Source organism: Patiria miniata, unplaced genomic scaffold (genome assembly GCF_015706575.1).
Source record: "Patiria miniata isolate m_02_andy unplaced genomic scaffold, ASM1570657v1 HiC_scaffold_6, whole genome shotgun sequence".
NCBI classification, from domain to species: domain Eukaryota; kingdom Metazoa; phylum Echinodermata; class Asteroidea; order Valvatida; family Asterinidae; genus Patiria; species Patiria miniata.
In genome coordinates, this window is record NW_024037073.1 from 11,783,153 (window position 1) to 11,805,110 (window position 21,958).

Genomic DNA, 21,958 nt, shown 5'->3' on the forward strand with positions numbered 1-21,958 from the left:
AAAAAAGAGGAAATCAGCCGATCCGAGGAAAAGTTGCATGCCTGTAATATGACCTTGGCTTGAAGAATTCTTGTGACAATATTGTCCATAGCTGAATCATCATTGCAGACAGTCGACAAAACGGTTAAACAAACCCTTATTGGAATAATTACAGCCTAAACATTACGAGCAAATGACAGTTTTTGGGAAGTATCTGTTGATTTAATGACACCAGCCAGCATGATGTGAATGTAATAGTCATAGTCTAATGGTCTTATCAGACAAATCACTATCCCAGTCTTAACTCGCTGACCAACCCTCTTGAAAACAACATTATCTTTTAAGTGTCTTAATGACGCAGGTTATCAGTTGAGAAAAGGAAAAAGCTTAAAATGTACTTTTCACATTTCATTCCAGGAATTTAAAAATGTCACTCGCTGTCACATGATACCGGTATGATGACTGTTTTATTCTACTGCAATCAAATACCACAGTGGTTGTCGATGAACAGGAAAAAGATTTATCTGGCCGAGGAAAAATAACCTGATTTTTATTTGCAGACTGCATAACACCATGAGTGCGCTCGTGTGGAAGCAACTGGCCACGCAACGGCCTAGCTCCCTTCTGCACACCATTATGCTCTTGGCAATGGTTTGGTACGGTCCAACGGAAGCCCGGATATTCTGCTCACGGGAGCAGAAACTGCTTGTTCAAAATTTCTTAAACGTTTTGAGAAACAAACACTCCAGGCTACGCCTGAAGCCGGGGCCGGGGACAAAAATATTGCCACGACTGAAAGAAAAACAAACAACAAAATGAAAAATGAAAAACACATCCTTCTCTCCTGGTACCGCTGCGTGGAAACGAGCGAGCTATAAAAACAACATACAAGGCGGTTCTTGAACCACGCATCTCGCCTGCTTAAGTGATTATCTTTTCAAACGAGACCAATTTTACATTTTCAGCCTATTTTACAACTTGACCGCAGGTGACCTTTGACCTTGGTATGTGACCTGTGACATCATTTTCATATGAATGTTCCCATGTTGCATCTATGACCCCAGTTCTGTTCCAATTGGACTTCAACTTTTCAAATGAGACAAATTAACAATTTCAGCCTATTTTACAACTTGACCACAGATGACCTTTAACCTTGGTATGCGACCCTTGACAATCCATCATTTTCATATGAAGGTTCCCATGGTTGCATCTATGACCCCAGTTTTGTTCCAATTGGACTTCAACTTTTCAAATGAGACAAATTAACAATTTCAGCCTATTTTACAACATGACCTCAGATGACCTTTAACATTGGTATGCGACCCTTGACATCATTATCATATGAAGGTTCTCATGTTGCATTTATGATTCAAGTTTGGTTGCAATTGAACTTCAACTTTTTAAATAAGACCAATTTTACATTTTCAGCCTTTTTTACAACTTGACCTCACTGATGACCTTTGACCTGACTTTGTGACCTTAAAAATCAGTATTACATGGAGGCTTCCGCAATACATCTATTGCCCGAGTTTCATGGAAATCAAAGACAAAGTTGAGAAATGAGAGTAATTCCTTGAAACTTCAACCAAAATACCACATACAATACTTGCATACTAACATACGATGTACATACGGTACATACCGGTGTAGCATGAATTTTGGTTTTATGAAATATGGACTCATTGGTGGTATTGCACATGCTCATGCATAGATAATTAGGAGAGGGGCCGGTCACGTGAGAGGGTTTAACCAATAAAAGGGAAAAAGAGTCCGATTTTCATACGAGACGGATTTTCATATGACACTGGTACAGGTCTGTACGTATACTAAAAACAGACAACTAAAACAGACAACACTTCACCCCCTCACCTCTGCATGCAATGCTCACCTGTTTGTTATACAAATAATAATAGCTTTTAAATTAGCACATCCTTTACATGTAGCTCACAATGTACACACTTGTATCTTGCTGCAGTACGTGACACACTGATGTGGAAGTGATATCGTGCGCACCTTTACGAACAATCTGAACAGCGATATCCAGGATTTGAATTTGGGGTTGGGTTTCTGTTACAGGTACCCAGGCACCCGTGTTTTAGGCCACAAAAAAAAAGTCTCCGGTTTCTGGTATGCGCGCGCGTCGCCGTAGCCATGCGCGTCGGCAAAATGAAAAAGTTTTATTTTCAATGAAAGATGATGTCTCAAAACCGCCAAACTCACTGGTTTGACTGGAATTCTGCTGCTGCACAATTTTAACGTGTTTTTAGATTGGGTTATGGTCGAGAATAAGCTTTATGTGGCCTCTCTGGACTCCCATACATTTGCACTAAGTTTAGTCAGGCACCATTTGCAGTCATCAGCTGACATTTGAAGCAAAAAAATCAGGTTAAAAAAAAAAAAAAGCCGCGTCGCCGCACCACTTTTTGGGCAAGCTCCATACCAGAAACCGGAGACTTTTTTTTTTGGCCTTACTTCAGTAGGGTACCCAGTGCCGTAAATACACACCACTACAGCAGTAAAGTACTGCAGAACACTGCAGAACACTACAGCGGCCCATAACATCGATCGCTGCACGCAAATAAAGCAGCGCGCTATTTATGCTCTCCTTAAAATCCATGGATAAACAGTAAACATTGTTTTTGTTTTGTTTTGAATATCAGGATTTATTCAAGGGGCTGCATTTTAGTTATTTTTTGCATAAGAATATGCTCAAGTGGCGTAACTTCTTTCGTTTTTGTAACTGTAAGACAAGGTAAAATTTATGTTAAAAAAAAATAACTAAATGGAGATTAATAAAAGGTTTGACTTCTGCTTAATACGCTTTCATTTTTTAATACAGTCGTCATTTGGTTCATCACTTAATTAGGCTATACTTGGAAAATGGAGTTAATAAACGGCACATAAATATGATAAAGCAACTGAATATTTGTTTTCAGATTTGTTAAAATTATATGAATTTTCAGCCTGAACTATTTCCATTGCAGCTACGGAAGCTATACAAAAAGGGCCTCAAAAATGACAAAAACTTGCCTAAAGTGTTATCGAAAATATTTGCCGTTGATTTATAAATAATGGAAAATGCAGGTCAATTATACCATATGCACAATGCTAGTCACGACGAGAAACTGGCTAACAATGTCTGAACTTCGCTTGGTACGAGCGTGCGATGATGCACTTAATAAAGTGAATACTTGTAAATCGTTTTTACTTAAATTCAACTTTCAGGAAGAAAACATGGCCTACATTGTAATAAAGAGACTAAAAAGTTGCAGTAAAATTTTGTCTGCCCGTAATACAGTAATACATGTACCATGCGTAAATGTAGCTCCATATATGTACACACACAAGCGCTGCAGCTACCGCTACCTCCTTCGGCTCAGTCCATTATCGGCAACCAGGCCCCTACCTGGTTTTAAACCAGACGTTTACAACGGCTCTCCCACACTATTCTTCCCTTAATCAATACTCTTACCTTGTCCATGAAGTTCCGCGTATCCCTGAGTTCTAGCTCCAAGTCCTTGCGCAAAGACTTCAATTCATTGACCTCAATATCTTTGAGACGTAACTGTTCATCTTGGTGGGCCCGTTTCTCCTTTTTAAAATAAAAATGGGAAATTGACTTGTAGAGGATCTGAATTAAAGCAATTGAAGGTCTCCTTTTTAACACCATGAATGTTTTTTCTTGGAACCTTTGAATATATGGCCTTGGTTTTTGGCCCCTTCCAAATCTTGCAGGTTTCGTTCAGATTGTGACTATTTTGTATGAAATTTTGTGTTGGATAGATGTTGATTTCCCTGACACAAAAAAGTGATAAATAAGCCATTTGCGTGTAACCTATACCCTTTGGGATTTACATTTGAAAAACGTCTGGTACAATGACTTGCTCAGAATGCTTGGCACATTTTAACTGTGAATTCTCCAGACCAAAGACACTGTTGCTAATCACATGATTCGGGGCAAGCTCTTGCATAGTTACGTAAGAGACGCTCAGCACCAATACATCGTTCACAATGGGTGAGAATGGCACAAAGACACCAGACCATGCCGGAGCTGGGGGTTGCTAGCATAAGGCTTGCCCCGAATCACGTGATATAGTAACAGTCTCTTTGGTCGAGAGAATGCTAGGTTAAAACGTGCAAAGTATTGTATTAAGTCAGCGTTCCAGATTTTATTCAAATTTAACACGCAAATGGCTTATTGAGGCACTTGCTGCTATTCAACTTAAACTGGCTAAGTAGATGAGACATCTGCACTACTAGCTGTTGGTTGAAGTCCGACCTATGTCAGCTTGTGAACTTTTCCTTACAAGCCCTCCAACAATACTGAGTATACAGGGCTTATGAAATTACACTAGTTAAGGGCAAAACCCTGTATTGAGTTTAGAATATTAGTCAGAGGTTTTCCTCCCAACTCTAAAGCCCGGTGCACACCTTTTCCTGATTTTACCGATTCACCGGATCACCCCATCCAGGAATGCAACTGGGAATTTAGAAAAAATGAGGAACCTCGAAACCACAGAAGACTTTGTACAGTATATTTCAATTTGTAATGGCATTCATGAGAAGTAAAAAACGAGGACATTAGCAGATCCGAGGAAAAGTTGCATGCCTGCCCATCATCGGTACGTTTTTTTCACTGTCGCGGTTAGCCCGCAACGTTACCCGCTTACATAGCCGATTCAGTTCAATAATCAGTCACCTGATGATCAGTCACATGATGACCAGTCAAGTGATGACAAAATGGCAGCCGTCAACTTTCAATTATGTGACTTCTTTCATGAATCTGATTGGTTAACACAAATATCGCATCCGGTGAAATCGGATGCGAAAAAATCAGACATGTTTGATTTCATCCAGTCGCCCGGTGCACGGTCAGATCGGTCCGAATTTTCAGCGCACACCTCTGTACGATGGCCCAGTGATCCGGTGAACCGGCGAATCAGAAATTGTCATTTCTCAACAGGTTTCTTCAGGATTCAAACCAGAAATGTCACGGGCTATTTTAAGGATACCTCACTGTACTACCGAAGGTCAACAATACAATATGAAACCATTTCAACAGTATTTTCCATACCAGAATATCGTTGATTTCTCTCTGCATGCTGTCCACATGATGTGTAGAGGCACCATTTTGTGTCCGATGAGACTGGTTATCTGTCACTAAGTGTTGGTTGCGATCCATGGCCTGCGACAATCGATGCTTCAGAGTGTCCCCGTCTCTCTGCAGCTTAGCACACTTCAACTTCCACCTATTGGAAAAAACCAAAGCAGAAAATGTTGAGGTTGGCAAATTTTGTCAAACTATTTGCATACGAATGGCATGATGTTTGGACGACTCGTTTTTTACCCTGAATGGGCACAAACCCATATCGTCTTGGCGTAAGTGTACAACAGCAAAGCATTCAAGTCCAGGCTCCCATAGATCTCCCCACTTCTCTATTGAGGAGGCACGTGGGTAATGCTGACAATAAATGTAGCCATAGCTCCGGACACCAGTGTTGGACGCTGCTTAACTGTGACAGAATCATCCTTCTGAAGCACTGTATTTCAAATCTCAATATCTCCTCAAAACCATTTCAGACTGCAGTTGCAGAGTCACACTTAACCAAAATGCAGTGAGGGTGACTTAGGTTGAATCAAAATACGATTCTGTTTCAGAGAGCTTGCAAGAAAAATTCAAAAAGTTTGCTCAAGTGGGACGCCAACTCACAACCTTCTGCTATGAAACTAGACTCCTTAAACTCCACCACCAATCTTGCAGGGGTCGGCTAGCCCACCCAAGCAAACTTGTGAACTTTTTCTTGCCACATCTCAAACAAAGTATAAATATACTTATAAAGCTATTTTGGTAAATTAAGGTAAAATCTGCCAATATTGCCCATTAGGCTGGCGTTTATCTCTGGTTTCCTTGGCACAAAACGACTGAAAACATTTCTTTTCCCCCTGGATAGGATGTCCGTCCATTGCAGGTTACTCCCCAGCTTAATGCCGGTGCCCATGTATATTCCTGGGTGGAGAGAGACGAGTGGAGGTGAAGTGGCTTGCCCAGCAACATAACATATGATCAGCATCTGGACTTGAAACCTTAACCCTAACCACTAGGCCTCACTGCCCCCATTTCGGTAAAGGGCACAACCCAAAAACTTAAAATTTAGACCGATGCAGAGTTCCATCATATACATATAAGATGTTGCTATTTTTTAACTCACTGTCTTATTTTCTCCCTGGCCTTGGTCCTGATATCGTCTTTCTTGTACTGAGATTCCTCCAGCATCCTCTGCAGCTCTGCTAGCCTCTCCTCCTGCCGCTCTGATTTCCTGTCGCCGTCAGCTAGTCTCTTCTCAAGCTCCTTCAGCCGAGCCATGGCAACCTTCTCATGCTCCTGAGTCGCCTTAAGATTGTCGCTGGTATCCTGTAGTTGGGCAACCAGCTTTGCAGCATGTGTTTCCTTGTTCTCCAACTCCTTGGTGACACTCTGAAAGCAAAAGAAGTATTATGTCTGACTGGTTGAGTTCAGGTGTCAATGGCACTGCACAAAACTATCAGGTATGATGGTCTCTGTACAAAATATATGATACAATCAGAGAATGATTGTGAATGTCAATGATTGTGTGGATATGAAACTACAGGTACTGCCCAAAGTATTACACAAGGGTGAGCAAGTGACAGCTCACGTTGTGTTTTTGGAGGGTAGACTAAGGCCTCCTTCAAGGCGACCTGTGCTTTGCTTGCGCCGCGAGGGAACCTTCGGCATCAAGCAGAAAAATTATGCTCAGGTCACCAAAACTGAGAAATCGTGTGATTCTCGTGGAATAAGAGGCATCTCGACACAAAATAATCGCAACCACGCTCACGCCATCCATGACGCGACGACAATTCCTTGGCATAGACATGATCATGTAACGTCTTCAAAATGGCTGTGAACGAGTTGATAACAATCAAAGAATCTTCCACGGCCATGTCTGTTCATTCGGCAATTTTTGCAGCACGCTGATTGGCTGCACAAGGAAATAAGATTATCCAAATGTATGTATACACAAAGTGGTAACTTCACACAGGTCGACTGCGATTGATTCCTGCCTGTCGGGAACACGTTTCGTTGCGGCACGAAGTTGAAATTTTTCTACTCTTATGACTGTTGATTTTTTTGCCACCAACTGACGCCGATCGTCTTCATATCCTGGTAATTACACTCAGGTCGCATAAAATCGGGGACTGATTTGTCCCCAACAGTTGTAACTCAGGCGCAGCTTGATCCTGAAAAGTCTGTCGCTGACTGATCTGTGTCATCACAAGGTAGACCCAAGGGCGGTCTTAATAGCATTTTCACCCCGGCATAAACAGTGAAGTTGAATTGGCAGTGCTCTGCAGCCACAGCATGTTCATATGCCACAATCCTTTGATTGGAATTTGGAAAACAATGATTAAAAGTGGGTAAACCTCCTATCCCACTTTTCTATTGATTTGACTTTTCTTATTCAACTATTCAACAACTATTGAACTGAACAAAAGAGGGTTCACACTTCATGGAGAAGGCTTTAATTTCCAAAGAAAATTTCATTCACATTCCACTTTGAGTTATTTTAAACACCATGACAAGTTCTAAGTAAAAGTATCTGATTAGTTACATCATAAATAAAATACCAATTCAAGAGAGGTTCTCCACGCTATTTTTCAGTTTCTCCTCGAAAAATAGATTTTTTTTTTCAATTGCTATTTTCTGAGCAATACAAAAGTTAAACAAAAAAATGCATCAACGTTTAGTTCTTGAATTAATTTTCCCCAAACTTTGAATTAATGGCTGCCTGACACAGTAATTTGAATCTCACAGGGCGGGATTATTTTGTGCGTAAAATGAAAGACTTTTTTCAGAAGGTTGCAGACGCCCAAAATTGGAATAAAGTAGTTTTTTTTTTCGTTAAAACATACATATTGAAAATTGTAACGAGAAAAAAAAAGCCATATTTGGAACAGCACAGGGGACACAACTTTAAGTATCATACGTATTCAACTTTTGCAAATTTGCAATGTGAAAACTTCCTATGATGTCAACAACACAAATCTCCACACTGCATTAGCACCGAGTATGAATTTGACCTAATTATTTCTGACAGGAAAGTTTTACCTCCAAGTGCTGTGATAACTGGTCACGTTGTTTTTCACTTCGTTGTAATTCCCGTTGATATTTCTCATTGTCTTTCATGGACTGAGACTGACTCAGCTGTACTTTCAATCTGTCAATCTCTTCCTCAAGGCGCTGTCTGTCTTTCTCTTCCTTTGCCACTGTTTCTAATCAATGACAGACACGGATTGCATGTTAGGTACAACTAGACAAGTGTTGAACAAAATCATTCAAGTTGGTTTTGATTGTGACACCGCAAGCTCCACAAATGTGCACAAGCAGCAGTGTTGCTTGCAAGCCTGAAGCAATACAGAGAGAGGACATTGAAGAAACATTCAGTTTTGGAGGTGTGAGAAAACACTAATGTAATCAGCTAGGGATCTAAAACCTAATCCGAGGTTGACTTGGGTCTTCGGGAGCATTTTCAACTAGGTGGCAAAAGTGGTAGGTAAGTCAAGTACCACTGCGCAAACCTGAATCCAAAGACTTTTTTCAGACAATATTCTACAAAAGCAAACAATACCAATTTCTTGTCTGAACTCCGCACTAAACAAAATAATCACATAAGCAGTACGCGCAAGTTGATCTTGCACTCAACGATTTGTACAAAGGTCTTGTTATACCCATTCAAATAGTGCACAATACAGATAAAAACAACATACTGCATAAATTTGTGAGTGATTTCAAAAAGTATTCAAACATTAAATAGAAGTGATGTAAATTAGACAAGTGTTCATTTTTTTACCAGGGATTTCTAGACTGGTTTATTCAAAATTCTAATTCTTTCCACCATTTTCTTAACATAAACAGATACCAGAGTAAGTCTGATCAAACCAGTAGTTTGTTCTTTGGTGCACCATGTGACATAATATATAGTGCAAAACTAGACTTACTCAAGCAATGAGCTAACGTCATCACAAACCTAACTGTACATGCTTTTTGATCTACACTGTAATGCAGGAGGCTATTCATATAAGGGCCCTTCTCAATTCATATCCCAGACAAGTTGCGGACATTGCATCGGGTATAAGTTGCAGGATCCTGAACAACTTCCCTGCAATCTTTCTGCAATGAAGTTATCAATATTGGTGAGTCAAGCAGTTGCTAATAAAAATTTCCCCAGGAACATGTCCGGGACAAATGCAGAGCTTCTTCTGGACAAAGTGAATGATGCTACCAGCAACTTGTACAGAAATTATCCTGGATAAGAATTGAGATGGGCCCTAAAACAATGCTTATAATTGAATATAGTTTTAACGTTATTTGAGCAATGAAGTGCGAGTTGAAGTATTGCACAGTGGCGTGAATACAAGGTATGCAGGGGGATGTTCACCATGCGGCAAGGCTGGTGGCTATCAGTTGTTCTAAGAAGAAGCATTAGTACTAAAAGAACTGACCCTCAGTGTTTTCTTAAAGAGGTTGTGGAATGCTCGAAGACATTTCCGTCATTTTTCGGGTATATGTAGCCTAAGGTGTGATGAAATAAAAACGACTATTGTGTCTGTCATGAAATGAGTACAAAAGATACTTTTGAGAGCTGTTTTTCAGGTCCTGTTTCGACCCGAACGTGCAATTTGTGTAAAAGTCGTCGCTGGGGGCAGCAAACAAAACACAGTAAATCGTGACGTAATAAACAGGACTCGTTTATACTACGCTGCATCGGTGGTCCTGTTTATTACGTCACAATTTACTATGTTTTGTGTGCTGCCCCCAACGACAACTTTTACACAAATTGCACGTTCGGGTCGAAACAGGACCTGAAAAACAGCTCTCAAAAGTACCTTTTGTACTCATTTCATGACAGACACAATAGTTGTTTTTATTTCATCACACCTTAGGCTACATATACCCGAAAAATGACGGAAATGTCTTCGAGCATTCCACAACCTCTTTAAATGATTTGAACAGTATACTTTGCCCATCCTCTGAAAAATACTTAAAATGTGCACTCATATAAATATGTGCACATTCTTGTAATGTACACTCATTTTAATGTTGCCAACAACAGTTAACTTCATAGTTCTAGATCAAATGTGCTCCAAAATAAAAGTACTCATTAAAAAAGGTCTGGCCAAACCTTGCAATCTTTGATGTATTCTGTCCGCCCTGTTAAGTGGCAGCCCTTCTTGCTCTATGGATTCTTGTAAGTCTGACAGTCTATCCTGCATGACTGAGCGTTCATGGTCGGTGAGTCTCAAGCGATGCTTATAGTCCTCAATCTAAAAAGAACAAGAGTACCATAATCAACATAATAAGTAAAGTTCACTGTGAAAACTTAATTATAAAGATGACGCTGATGACAACAGTGGTAAAGACGGCCATGTTTTGATGAATGCTGAAAATTACATGTTAATGGTAAGCAAGTACTCGCTAAGCCACTCCACCCGTCTGAAAATACTATCACAGAAAATGTAGCAAAATCACAATTAAAGGTCATTTTTTCAAACTATGACTTTATGTCCAGCTTTGGCATCAGGCTAAAGCTTCGTGAATTTTGGTCCCTAACTTTGGAAGTTCCAGCTCAATGTGTCCATTTTCTTTTCAGCCAGAACATCATTTGTTTTTGTCTTTAAGCTAGAGTTTTTGGGTTTTCTATTTGAGGTTGAATTTCAAATGCCTACAAATGGTTCTGGAGATGAGGCTAATCCAGGGCCAAATTTAGCACACATTTAAAAACAAAATCCTGGTTTTAATCAGGACACAAAGCCTGCCTTTGGTTGAACAACCAGTAAAAATAAGTTGTAACTAGCAGTCTCATCACCAGGCATACTTAACTGTGTCACCCCGAAAATGAGCAGCGCTGCATGACAATGCAAACTGCTAACCTTACAGAACATTCTCCACACTTAAGTTTATCTCAACTCACCACTCCGAATTTCTCCACACTGAATACAAATCTGAGTAATACTGCTAGTGGTGAACTTTCTGTTGGGACTGTGTCGGTAAGGCAGCATCTGAATTGGTTGGATATGGCTTTCAGTCCCACACATGTCCATGGAAGCGGCTGAAGCCCCTCCCGTAGACAAGGGATCAGACACGGACTAAGATTGGCAAGTTCCTCATCTTGTCATTACCTGGTCTTGCATAGCCGCCTTGACACCTTGCGATCGTTCCAATTTGCGCTTTGCTGTCTCTAGCTGCATGGCCAGTTGCTGCTTCTCTGTCTCTGCCTTCAAGAGTCGCTCTCTCGTCTCTTTCTCTTCCTTCTTCGACTGAGCTTCTAATGCCTGGATTAAAAGCAAATTGCAGTGGATTTAGAGGTACATTATGGGCTCCATGTGCCAACAAAAGAGGGTGCTTTTTAACCTTTTTGAGAGCTCCGTTTATGGGACACACCGTGTGCGCATACTGGTTCTAGCGCTTATAGCACAAAGCACACAGGACTAATTTTATTCTGACTGTACACAAAGCCATAGTGTCTTCGCTTGAGCGTCAGCCGTTGTCGGCAATCCAGTGGTCTCACCCAACCCTCTTCTTCTTGCCGTTGAGGGGGTACTTTTGCACGGAACTAATTTCTATTTACTTAGCCTTACTTCATCCCTGACAGGTGCGGTAAAGCCGCAGCAGTGAGGTATGCTCAGAATTTCCTGGTCAGTGCTGGAGAAGTTGCCAAGAGTGGACTTGAGTCACCTTGCTGCTAGCAACTTTTACTGCGCTTGTCAGGGACTGGCTATATTATGGGCAATAAAATTTAAAAAAACAGTATTGGATCAAGACTACCATTAACCCTAACTCACTAGGCATTGTTGATCATATTTCCACTCTTACCTGCTTCAGTTCAGCTGATAGCTGGCCATTTTCCTTCTTTTTCTTTTCCTGAGCCTCTTGATGTATCCTGTGCTGTCGTAATTCCTCTTGGATTGCCTGCAACTTCTTATCAACTCGCTCAGAGGACTGCAACCAATCAAAAGCATTCAAAAGCAATCAAGCTTCAAGATGAAAATCTGCTGATTAGCAGTTATGAGGTTGCATTATTAAGTTGTCCCTATTACCTACTGTTCTTCCTATTTTCTCTGTGATTGTCTGTGACTGTCTGAGAGCTATCTTAGCGCTCCCTGATTGTCAATACGAGCTCTCATTATTACAATATCGTCATTACCTACAATTTCTTCCTCTTTTCTCTGTGATTGTCTAAGACTGTCCAAGAGTTATCTGAGCACTCTCTGATTGTCAATACGACTTTGCGATATAATTACTGTCCTTACCTTTGTTTTCTTCCTTATTTTTCTGTGATTGTCTAAGACTGTCTGAGAGTTATCTTAGCACTCTCTGATTGTCAAAATGAGCTAGCATTTTAAGTACTGTCCTTACCTACTATTTCTTCCTCTTTCCTCTGTGATTGTCTAAGACTGTCTGGGAGCTATCTTAGCACTCTCTGGGTGTCAAAATGAGCTGGCATTATAACAATTCGGGCGATTCACAATGCAGTGCGCCTCCAAGAGTTTGCCACGGAGAGTTCATTTTTCCCAGTGTATTGTGGGAGATGGTCGACAAATTCGCAGCACGGGACATTTGAAATTGTTAGTTTTTCCGTCAGTAGTTTTGTAAGCGTATGATTCGAGTATCTGTTTGCCCTTTTCTTTTCTTTTTATCAATATCATGTTTTTTGTAAGGCGGCAGAATGCTATGTCCCAATCTATAACAAATTATCTCAAGTTGTCTACTGACACTCATTCAAATGGGCCATGTTTTGTCGACTGTAAACTTGAAAAATGAACTCCCCATGGCAAACTCTTGGTGGCGCACTGCATTGTGAATCGCCCGAATTGTCCTTACCTACCTTTCTCTTTTCTCAGTGATCGTTGGAGACTGAGACTTTTCAAAGCACTTACTGTCCATGCTAGCTTTATCATAACAATTGCATTTACCTACCTTTTCTTCCTCCTCTTTTTGCTGTGATTGTCTGAGACTGTCTGAGAGCTCTCGTAGCGTTCTCTGATTGTCAATGTGAGCTTGATTCCTGAGCTGAATCTCCTGATCAAGATCCTCCTCCATGCGAAGATGACTGTCACTCAAATCTCTCACCGTCTCGTGAATATCATGAATCTGCAATTATTAATATTACACTGCATGAGATGATACATTGAAGTACGTAAATACATGTACATGCAACTGAAATGTTTCTTCCAGACAAACTGAAAATTAGAAACGCTGCAAGGCACTGCGTTCATGTTTAACTGATGATTACTTATACTGTAACAGTGCTGTATTCCTCATGCATTTGTATTTTAAAATATACCAAATATTCAATTATTTGATCATCAACCGCATACCCTAATAGCTTTTGTTATTTCAATTCAAATATTCAAAAAGTGCGATCAGTCTAGAGGAGATGATGAAAACGCCCACAGTGTTGTTTTGATCGTTATAAGTTGTTTGCTTTTATTATTTGCTAAGTGCCACACTTTTGTCAAATGCCACTTTCTCACATCGTCACCGTTTTCACGAAGAGCCACATATCAAAAATTACCATTTTTTTCGATCCTAATTTTTTCAATATTTTGCACTAAAACAATGTACTTAACCATTTTGACATGTTTCTGTAAGCAAAACATCATTAATTTCAAAGCTACATTAATGTTGCAAGAAATCTCGATAAATCTCGATAAATGCATTTTGCGTTTTCACGAAGAGCCACATACATTTTGGCCCTTTGAACGCGTACAAAACCCACTGCACGGAAATATGTAAAAGTAGGTCAAATGAGATTTTCGTTTTCACGAAGAGCCACATATCTTTGTTACATTTTCAGCTGCGCGCGCGTACTCACGCGCGCCTATCGAAATACACGTTGAACAGAAAGGGCCAATATGTTGGAAACCTGAATTTGCGTTTTCACAAAGAGCCACATATCTTTACTAATTAATTTTCTAATTAATTAATTAATTAACTGCTGTATTAAGTCTTATTACCGGGTTCATGTAAAAATTCAACTCTCGTAGAATTGTGTGATGGTTTCCTTGCTGCACAAAGTTGTTGCAAGGTAGTATTTCTTGCAGTTTTAAAATATTAGAAACTTCTTTGCGATTATATCGAAAACACTTTTCTTCAAAATCAACATGTGGCTGTTCGTGAAAACGGTGACGACATAATTTGAGATCCATCACGAGGAATTTTAACTCAAAGTTATTACCTCTTTTTCTTCCGTTACATTTTTCATAAGCACTGTATATTCAGTGTTGTCCGAGGACATATGTCGGCACAGGGGAAGACCCAAAATAAAAATTAAGTGCATTGTTAACCAGTGCTGTCTCCAAACTCAGTGGGCTTTTACCAAATACTAAACTAGTCCAACAATTATGAAGGAGCACAAATTTGATGATGTTAAGTTTACTACGGCTGGTCATGTACATGTACCTCGTCCAACTCATCATGGAATCTCACTGATGGCCTCCTCAGGTGCCTTCCCCTCGACCGTCTCATTCCTCTTGTAATCTAAAAGTTCAATGAAAAATAATTATTCAGTACCTCTGACCAGCATAATATGTCCAAGTCCAAAGATCCATGCATATGAGACATCCCACTTCAGGCTGAAGCAGACATTTTTTTCTAGAACTTATCTGGAGTTTCATTTTGTGTTTAGAAGCTTTCGTGCTTGTAGAAAATTAGATGAGTACTAACTTATCTTCCACAGAGAAATTTAAGGTCTACTCACAAGCCCGGAATAAGGGCACTTCCTTAACCCTAACCACCCCAAGTCCATCAAAATCCATCCCCATGTTTTGGGGGATTTGGGGGATTTGGTCCAGCCAGCTTCACTAAATGTTGATGGAGTCTGATGGACTTGGTCCAGAAGGCCTGAGGAACCTCTGGTGGAGTCTGATGGATTTGGTCCAGTAAAACAGGTGCTGGCCTGTTGTGGATATGTGATTGCCCCCAGTGCAATGCATGCCTCATGTTGGTTTATGTACATAATGAGGTGCAGATATGTGAACACTGTACACAGACCCTTTGTAAGGTTTATTGGGGGTCCATTTATAATCTTGACTGGTGGCCTTGTTTGTTTCCTGATTTTTAACTGAATGCAAAGAAAAGTTTATGACGGATTGTACACCTTTTTCCCATGTCTGCAGTGTGTAGGAACATGGAAAAAAAACAGTAAGAACGGCACTTGACTGCCTCCACAAAGTAACCTTTGAAAGTTCAGCACCAGATCGGGCTAACAGTAGTTGAGCACTGGGACTATAGAATGTGCTTACCTATGCCCTTGCTGATATCAATGCAAAATCATCATCGTGATTGAGGTACGCCTGAGCACCATCACTGCTTTTACCATACTCAGGGTGTGTTTTTATCATGTTAAAACCAAAGACCCTTTAACAAATTCACTTGAAAATGATGGCACACATTTACACTGAAATTTGTATCCTTGTGGAGACATTTCTTTGTTCTCATGTAGTAAAGTTTTCGAGTTTGAAAGTACAGTTTCAAAATGCTCTTATTTAAACCAGAATTAATTTCCTTGGCTGAAATTTGGACTTACTATCCCTTTTCTAAAACTCTTCCATTTGCGACGGATCAACCCACCTTAAAAATTCCTAGTTTTTGAGTAAAATCCATCTGTTTTGTGAAAACCTTGTGGAGACGTATTCATCTATAGAAGTAGCCCTGTGGAGATGTACACAATCTTTTGTTCCCTACTGTTGTGCATGTCTCCAGAGGGCACAGTGTATCAGATCACTACATCCCATAAACCATGCATAAACAAGTGTGTGCATGCTATACACATGTATCCTTCCTTGACTCTCATGAGTAGGCCACAAAGTGCAATCTACACTTCTTCTATGGAGTCTACAAATGTAATCTCAGCTTACAGTATAATCATCGAGAGGTGATGTAGGTCTGTATCTTCGTCGGCTTTGTGTCTCCTCCAAGTCACTAGCTCTGAGAGGCTGACTGCTCCTTCCAGGACTACTGTGCACTGAGGACAAACGTTTGGCTCGCTCCTGTCGAAGGCTTTCGGTGGAGCGGGCAAGGTTATCTCGTAACTGAAATATGAATTGATTGGGGTAAAAAGGTCCTTTGATTAAATATGTATACACAGGACATGTCACCTATGACGTCACTTGCTGGCAGGCAAAACAGCCACTCATATGTGTCTTTCTCAAGTTGTTTTCAAATACGATATGGTGTAACATGCACATTTTAACCATCAAAACTACAAAGGTAAATATGCAGCCTATAGGTTGTTTAGATAAAAGTCGGCATTGCCTCACCACATCATGCAATTTAGTAAAATAATGTGGCATTGTCTACAGGCATGACGGGTTACAAAGTTGAAATGGAATCTTTTCAAGATTAAGGCAATAGGCCCTACATGTACAATGTATGTAAATGGTGCTTTCTCACCCTTTCAATGGCAGCACTCTGTCTCTCGTTGTCGTCTCGGTAATAGCCCAGCATCCCATCTACAGCTTTCAAATTCCGATTTGTGCTCTGCAGTGAACATGTAAGCAAATGATGTACAGAAAAAGTCATGAATTGAAACATACGCAGATTTATCACATCAAAGAATCATTCGTCATATCAAAAATTGTGTGTTATAATTGTGAAGGAGGGGGTAGATTCCATCAAAGGTTTACTCCCTCCTGCACAATGATGCACCTCTCTCAGGCATCATGGAGTTGTCTTACAATTGATACATAGGTGCATTATAAGTCCACTTACCCTTAAGGAGGATGTCAAACCTTGTACCTCATCTGTCACTGAGGATGAGGATCTTGGGTGTCTTGTTCTGATGACTCTAGGCCTGGTGCTAGAGTCGGATGGCTCATATCCATCAGTGTCGGAAGACATTGTCATCAAATCATCCTCTTCTACGTCACAGTTTGAAATTATTGCCAAAAGGCATCATCTAGCCAAATGTAGCATCTTAGAGGTCATTCAGTCATTCGCTGTTTTGATCTTACAATCCCTGCACAAAATGAGAAATGTTACCATGTTCATGAAAAGCAATGTAAACAATTAGATTATAAACTTGGCAATCTCAATGAGGCGGCAGTACAAGTATCAGCCAATGCCTTCATTGGCTGATAACAGTACTTATTACTACAGCCCTCAGCTCATTTGCATATAGGATGTTACAATTACTTTTGTAAATGTTAAGCAACTGTTTTCAGAGCACTTTAAACATTTTAAAGTTTTTGTATGTCGGCAGTTTTAGCTATCGGTACATCCTGGTGTGAGTAAATTACCCAGGCCTTGTCGCTCCCATTCATGTCCCTTGGTGACTATAGACTTTAGCTTCAGATACACAATATATGTCAACCGCTGTCCAGACATCTAAGTGCTTAGATTCATTTTGTACTTGAAATATGATCCACAATTGCTACAGTCTGAGCAAAAGCATGCTTTAAATATGGTGTGTGCAAGGTCACCATAAGACCCTATAGGTGGTGGAATATATTGGCAAAAAAATCACGACATCAATGCATGTCGTGAATTTCATGTCACAAAATATTTAGCGATGCCCTGAAAAACTGTGTGATGTCGTAAAAAAAATTGTGATGTCATGAAAAAAAGTATTTAGGCCTATATGTTTCATTGATGTTCCTTCAGTTCAGGGCCACCTTATAGTTCTCGTACATTGGGAAGTGAAGCAGGAATTAATATCATATTGTTTGTTCTCTTTTCCGCTTTGCACATTCCCACCCCATCGTTGAGGATTGTGTTCACAAAGAATAAGACTTTCCAGACAGATTTTAAAAGATACATACATCATATGCTCAGAATGTTACATGTGTTACATGGACAGAAAATTTGTTACAAATATTGATCGAAAGTTATAATCACAATAAATGTCAATAGTGTGCCTTTTCATTCTTATCACTACAGCATTGTTACCTGCTGTGGAAACCAAGACAATCTAAGGTACATGTGTATGTCACAGGGTATTAGAGAACATTATGTACATAACATATTTAATACGTCACAGGGTATTAAATATATCATCAGACCCCCTAAGGCCAAAAAAAAAAAGTCTCCGGTTTCTGGTATGCGCGCACGTCGCCGTAGCCATGCGCGTCGGCAAAATGAAAAAAAAAAATTTTCAATGAAAGATGATGTCTCAAATCCGCCAAACTCACTGGTTTGACTGGAATTCTGCTGCTGCGCAATTTCAATGTGTTTTTAGATGGGGTTATGATCGAGAATAAGCTTTATGTGGCCTCTCTGGACTCCCATATATTTGCACTAAGTTTAGTCGGGCACCATTTGCAGTCATCAGCCGACATTTGAAGCAAATTTGAAGCAAAAAAGTCGGGTAAAAAAAAAAAAAAAAGCCGCGTCGCCGCACCACTTTTTGGACAAGCTCCATACCAGAAACCGGAGACTTTTTTTTTGGCCTAAAGCCACACGGTCCTTTTTCTACGCACTAGCTTTCAATTTGTGTGCAACAACGCGCGCGCGTTGCAAGCGTTACCTGCGCAGATTATGGAGGGTCGATGATATATACTAAAGAACATTATGAACGTAGCATTGACAGAATTCACACAAGATTACGTATGTTACAATTACATAATTAATGTGTCTTAAATTGAAGACCACAAAATCACATGTTTATTTTGGCTGGCATGGCTGGCATGGCTGGCAGCAATCCTTAACATGTTCAATGGGTTATGAACAGGATGAATAGTACCAGTAACTGGGGCTCTTTTTTTATAGTACACGTAGCTACGGGTAGTACTAGTAGACCCACCATTTGAAGTAAAAACTTCTTTCTTTAAAGGGAGTTGTACTTGTGAGTTGTGGGTCGGGCATAAACTAATAAAGGAAGGAATAAAAATAATGAGATGACATTTGGGTAAATTCATAGTAATTAGTGTCCTGTCAATAAATTTACATCAAACGATTCTGTCCTTCAATTACCGGTATGTAATTTAATATTTACGATGAACAAACATGATGAACAACCCAGTATTACTCTAGACTAAAGTTAAAGTAACGAAAAAAATCATCTTTATATTTTGTAGACCCACATTTGTGTACATGTATACATACATTAATAATATCACCACGATCAAGCCTGCTTTCAAATTCAGGGGAAAAATGAACAAAATATCTTGCTCTTCCAGGACAGGGGCAATGTGCCCCTCTCAGTCTCAGACTCAAATCCCAAATTTGCAGTGTACCCCGTAACTGTGGAAATGCCCAAATACTGAAAGTCAAACGACAGCATGTCGCCTTATTTACCACAGTGTTGCACCATAGACAACTATAATAAACAAGGAACTTCTCCCTTGCTCTGTCAACCAGACAGTTTTTGTACATGTGTATGCCCATGGTATGCCCTACCACGACCGCGTACCGGGGGCCGGCGCGGTAGCTTCATGGCCTCGGCGGCACGTTCCACTCGAGACTCGACAACTGACATCATGCAAGTTTTGCTTTAAATCTGTGAACATTTTGAATAGTTCTGGTGTTTAACTCACGTCCATTATGATTAATGCAGCATGTCCACGAACGCTGGCGGATCCTTGTTGCCTCCAACGCAGGGTACGCGGGTCAGGGAGTATCGAGAATATAAAAATTGAAATGGCCGCTCGTTCTGCTGTGTCAGTCAGGTCAGTACAGCCGATCGTGTGTAAACAATGCAGCATTCATCCACGCGATAGAATCGATCACAGCAGTAAAAACCTCCCCAGTGAGTTGTCTACGTTTAATACACGAACCCCTGTCTCGGCCTGGAGGCGGGTTAATGAAAGAATGGTCACGATCAGTTGAAACGTAGGGTACGAGGCTGCATTATAAAACTATCAACCTGCCGTTCTGCCTCTGGCTAGCTTCTTTGCAAGACCGTCTCCGCACTTTGAAATTTAACAACGCCTTTGAAGAAGGAAATTTAAAAACAACGATAAAATCGATAAAAGTCGACGAAAGCTACCGAATCCTTGTGTTGCGAGAAAAAGAGAGTTCAAAGAAACACTACTGCAACTTAATTATTGTGGTTGTGGCTAATAAATCTGTGTAATATTATTCCTCATTTGTCCAAAATATTAGATTTGATGTCCCAGTCCTGAATTGTCTTGATCTCATTGACAATTTTTTTTTATTCGATGGGACTGGGTATTTTATACATGCATGTTACTTTTTTTCTTTGTACTTGATGCACTATTAGTTCGCTTTTGGCAATCCTTCTGGGGTATTAATATCAATTGGTTTTGTTTTTATTTAGTCTTTGTACTAACCCTATTACCAAAAAATATGTTTGTATTGTAGTTTGTGTCCGTTTGTATGTGTTCTTACCCCCGAGGACAGACAGGTTGAAAGGGAGAACAACAGATCCTTTCAGTCCTCTAAGTTTGGTCTTTTAAAACGGTCCTAGTTTGTGTGCTTAGTCTATGGGAGAGTGTTATACAGGGACAAAGGAAAATATAAGGCATTGTCCTCGGGAGTATGGTAAAACAAAAGTGGTTGCTTACCTGCAGAGGCTAAACAATGCACGTCGGTTATTTCAGTGGGAAATCCTCGTCGAAATTTTCATGGAGATGAATCCTTTGGTGCACTAGCGTTTGCAACAACAGATTAAGCTGAATTTCGGACTAGTATGTATTCTTAGATGATCTACTCGTGAAATAACGACTTGGAGAGATCATTAAGGTTAATACATGCATTTGGGGAAGTTTTCGAACGATTTCTTCCAGACTTGAAGGTCAGCTTTATACCAGTGACCACTGACCAGTATTGACGTTTCGGCATCGATGACCGAGATTTTTTCACTGACAAGAAGTTCAGCCTTATGTCGTCTTCCGTCATAATTTAACATTTCAATCATATTTTCTGAGAAACACAACGCTCAAAAGGCCATTTTTTGGGGGGTGCATGGATTTCACTGCTCTCTAAGTACGTAAATACAGTAATCAGATTTGCCCAACAACATAAGAAGCTTTGCCCTAGCAACCACATGACTGCATATGGGTCATCTGGGCCACTGGTCCCATTATGGGCGGACCTATAATAGGCCCCAAGGATTCTGCACCATAATGATACTTGAGCCAATTTTGGCTGATCTATTTTTAACAAAGCACCAATGCAGCCTTCTATTGTCTTTGTTTATCAGTCCATGCACGGGACGGGGAGCCTATAGTTCACATTGTATACCCATGGAGGAAGGAATTTTCCTTCCTTCATGGAATACCCCTCTCCTCAATCATCAAAAATAACTTGGAGCATATTTTTTTTCAGTTTTCGTTTTCTGGCGGCTAGGGCAATTTTGGCTCATATGGCGCAGTCAGCTCACCTATAGGCCCATATACTGATCTTTGTCTAGTACTCTCGAGTCTGTCCAGTAAGTTGGTATCATGAGGTACTCTCCGCCGTAGAGCATTATGGATGTCCATCGATCATCTTTGATGGTGCCATGGGCGTCGCGAGGGGGGGGGGGGCAAGGGGGGGCACTTGCCCCCCCCCCTGGAAAAGCAAAAAAAAAAAAGGAAGAAAAAAAAAAAGAAAAAAAAAAAAAGAAAAAAATAGGCGCGAAGACAAAGTGGTGTAAATTTAATGAGTTGGGGGGGGATGTCCCTGCCCCCCTCTAAAACTGATAAATCGAGAATGTGTTGAGAAATACAAGCCTTTTTTTGGCAAAAAAAATGTTTGCCCCGCTCTAGAAAAAATCCTGGCGACGCCCATGGATGGTGCTAGATAGATTGCATGGTTATCAAAATAATGGCTGCTCTGGTGATGATATACCGGCACTCAGAACTCCCTTCGCGAATATTATGAAATTCTAATAATTCTATAATATCCAAAACGTGGATAGCTTTTTCGCTCGATGTCTATTTCAAAATAAATAATTGTTTGTTTAAAAAGTAATTAAAAATGTATTTTCGGGGTGAAACTCAAAAATAGCCTAGCACGGGG

General features: G+C 40.3%; 1 protein-coding gene across 1 annotated transcript in view; it reads right to left on the reverse strand.

Annotated features, from left to right (window-relative positions):
• Positions 1-19,707, reverse strand: part of LOC119742939 (centrosomal protein of 128 kDa-like) — a 97,349-nt gene extending 77,642 nt beyond the window's left edge. The window contains exons 1-13 of the mRNA XM_038219211.1: positions 19,531-19,707; positions 16,769-17,015; positions 16,451-16,537; positions 15,916-16,089; positions 14,459-14,536; positions 12,974-13,147; positions 11,870-11,995; positions 11,176-11,328; positions 10,179-10,320; positions 8,105-8,268; positions 6,189-6,454; positions 5,054-5,228; positions 3,452-3,571 (exon numbers count right to left, since the gene is read on the reverse strand). Of these exons, the coding sequence (XP_038075139.1) occupies positions 3,452-3,571; positions 5,054-5,228; positions 6,189-6,454; positions 8,105-8,268; positions 10,179-10,320; positions 11,176-11,328; positions 11,870-11,995; positions 12,974-13,147; positions 14,459-14,536; positions 15,916-16,089; positions 16,451-16,537; positions 16,769-16,903 (1,794 nt within the window). The 5' untranslated portion in view covers positions 16,904-17,015; positions 19,531-19,707. The remainder of the gene's footprint in view (positions 1-3,451; positions 3,572-5,053; positions 5,229-6,188; positions 6,455-8,104; positions 8,269-10,178; positions 10,321-11,175; positions 11,329-11,869; positions 11,996-12,973; positions 13,148-14,458; positions 14,537-15,915; positions 16,090-16,450; positions 16,538-16,768; positions 17,016-19,530) is intronic.
• Positions 19,708-21,958: the final 2,251 nt, after the last annotated feature.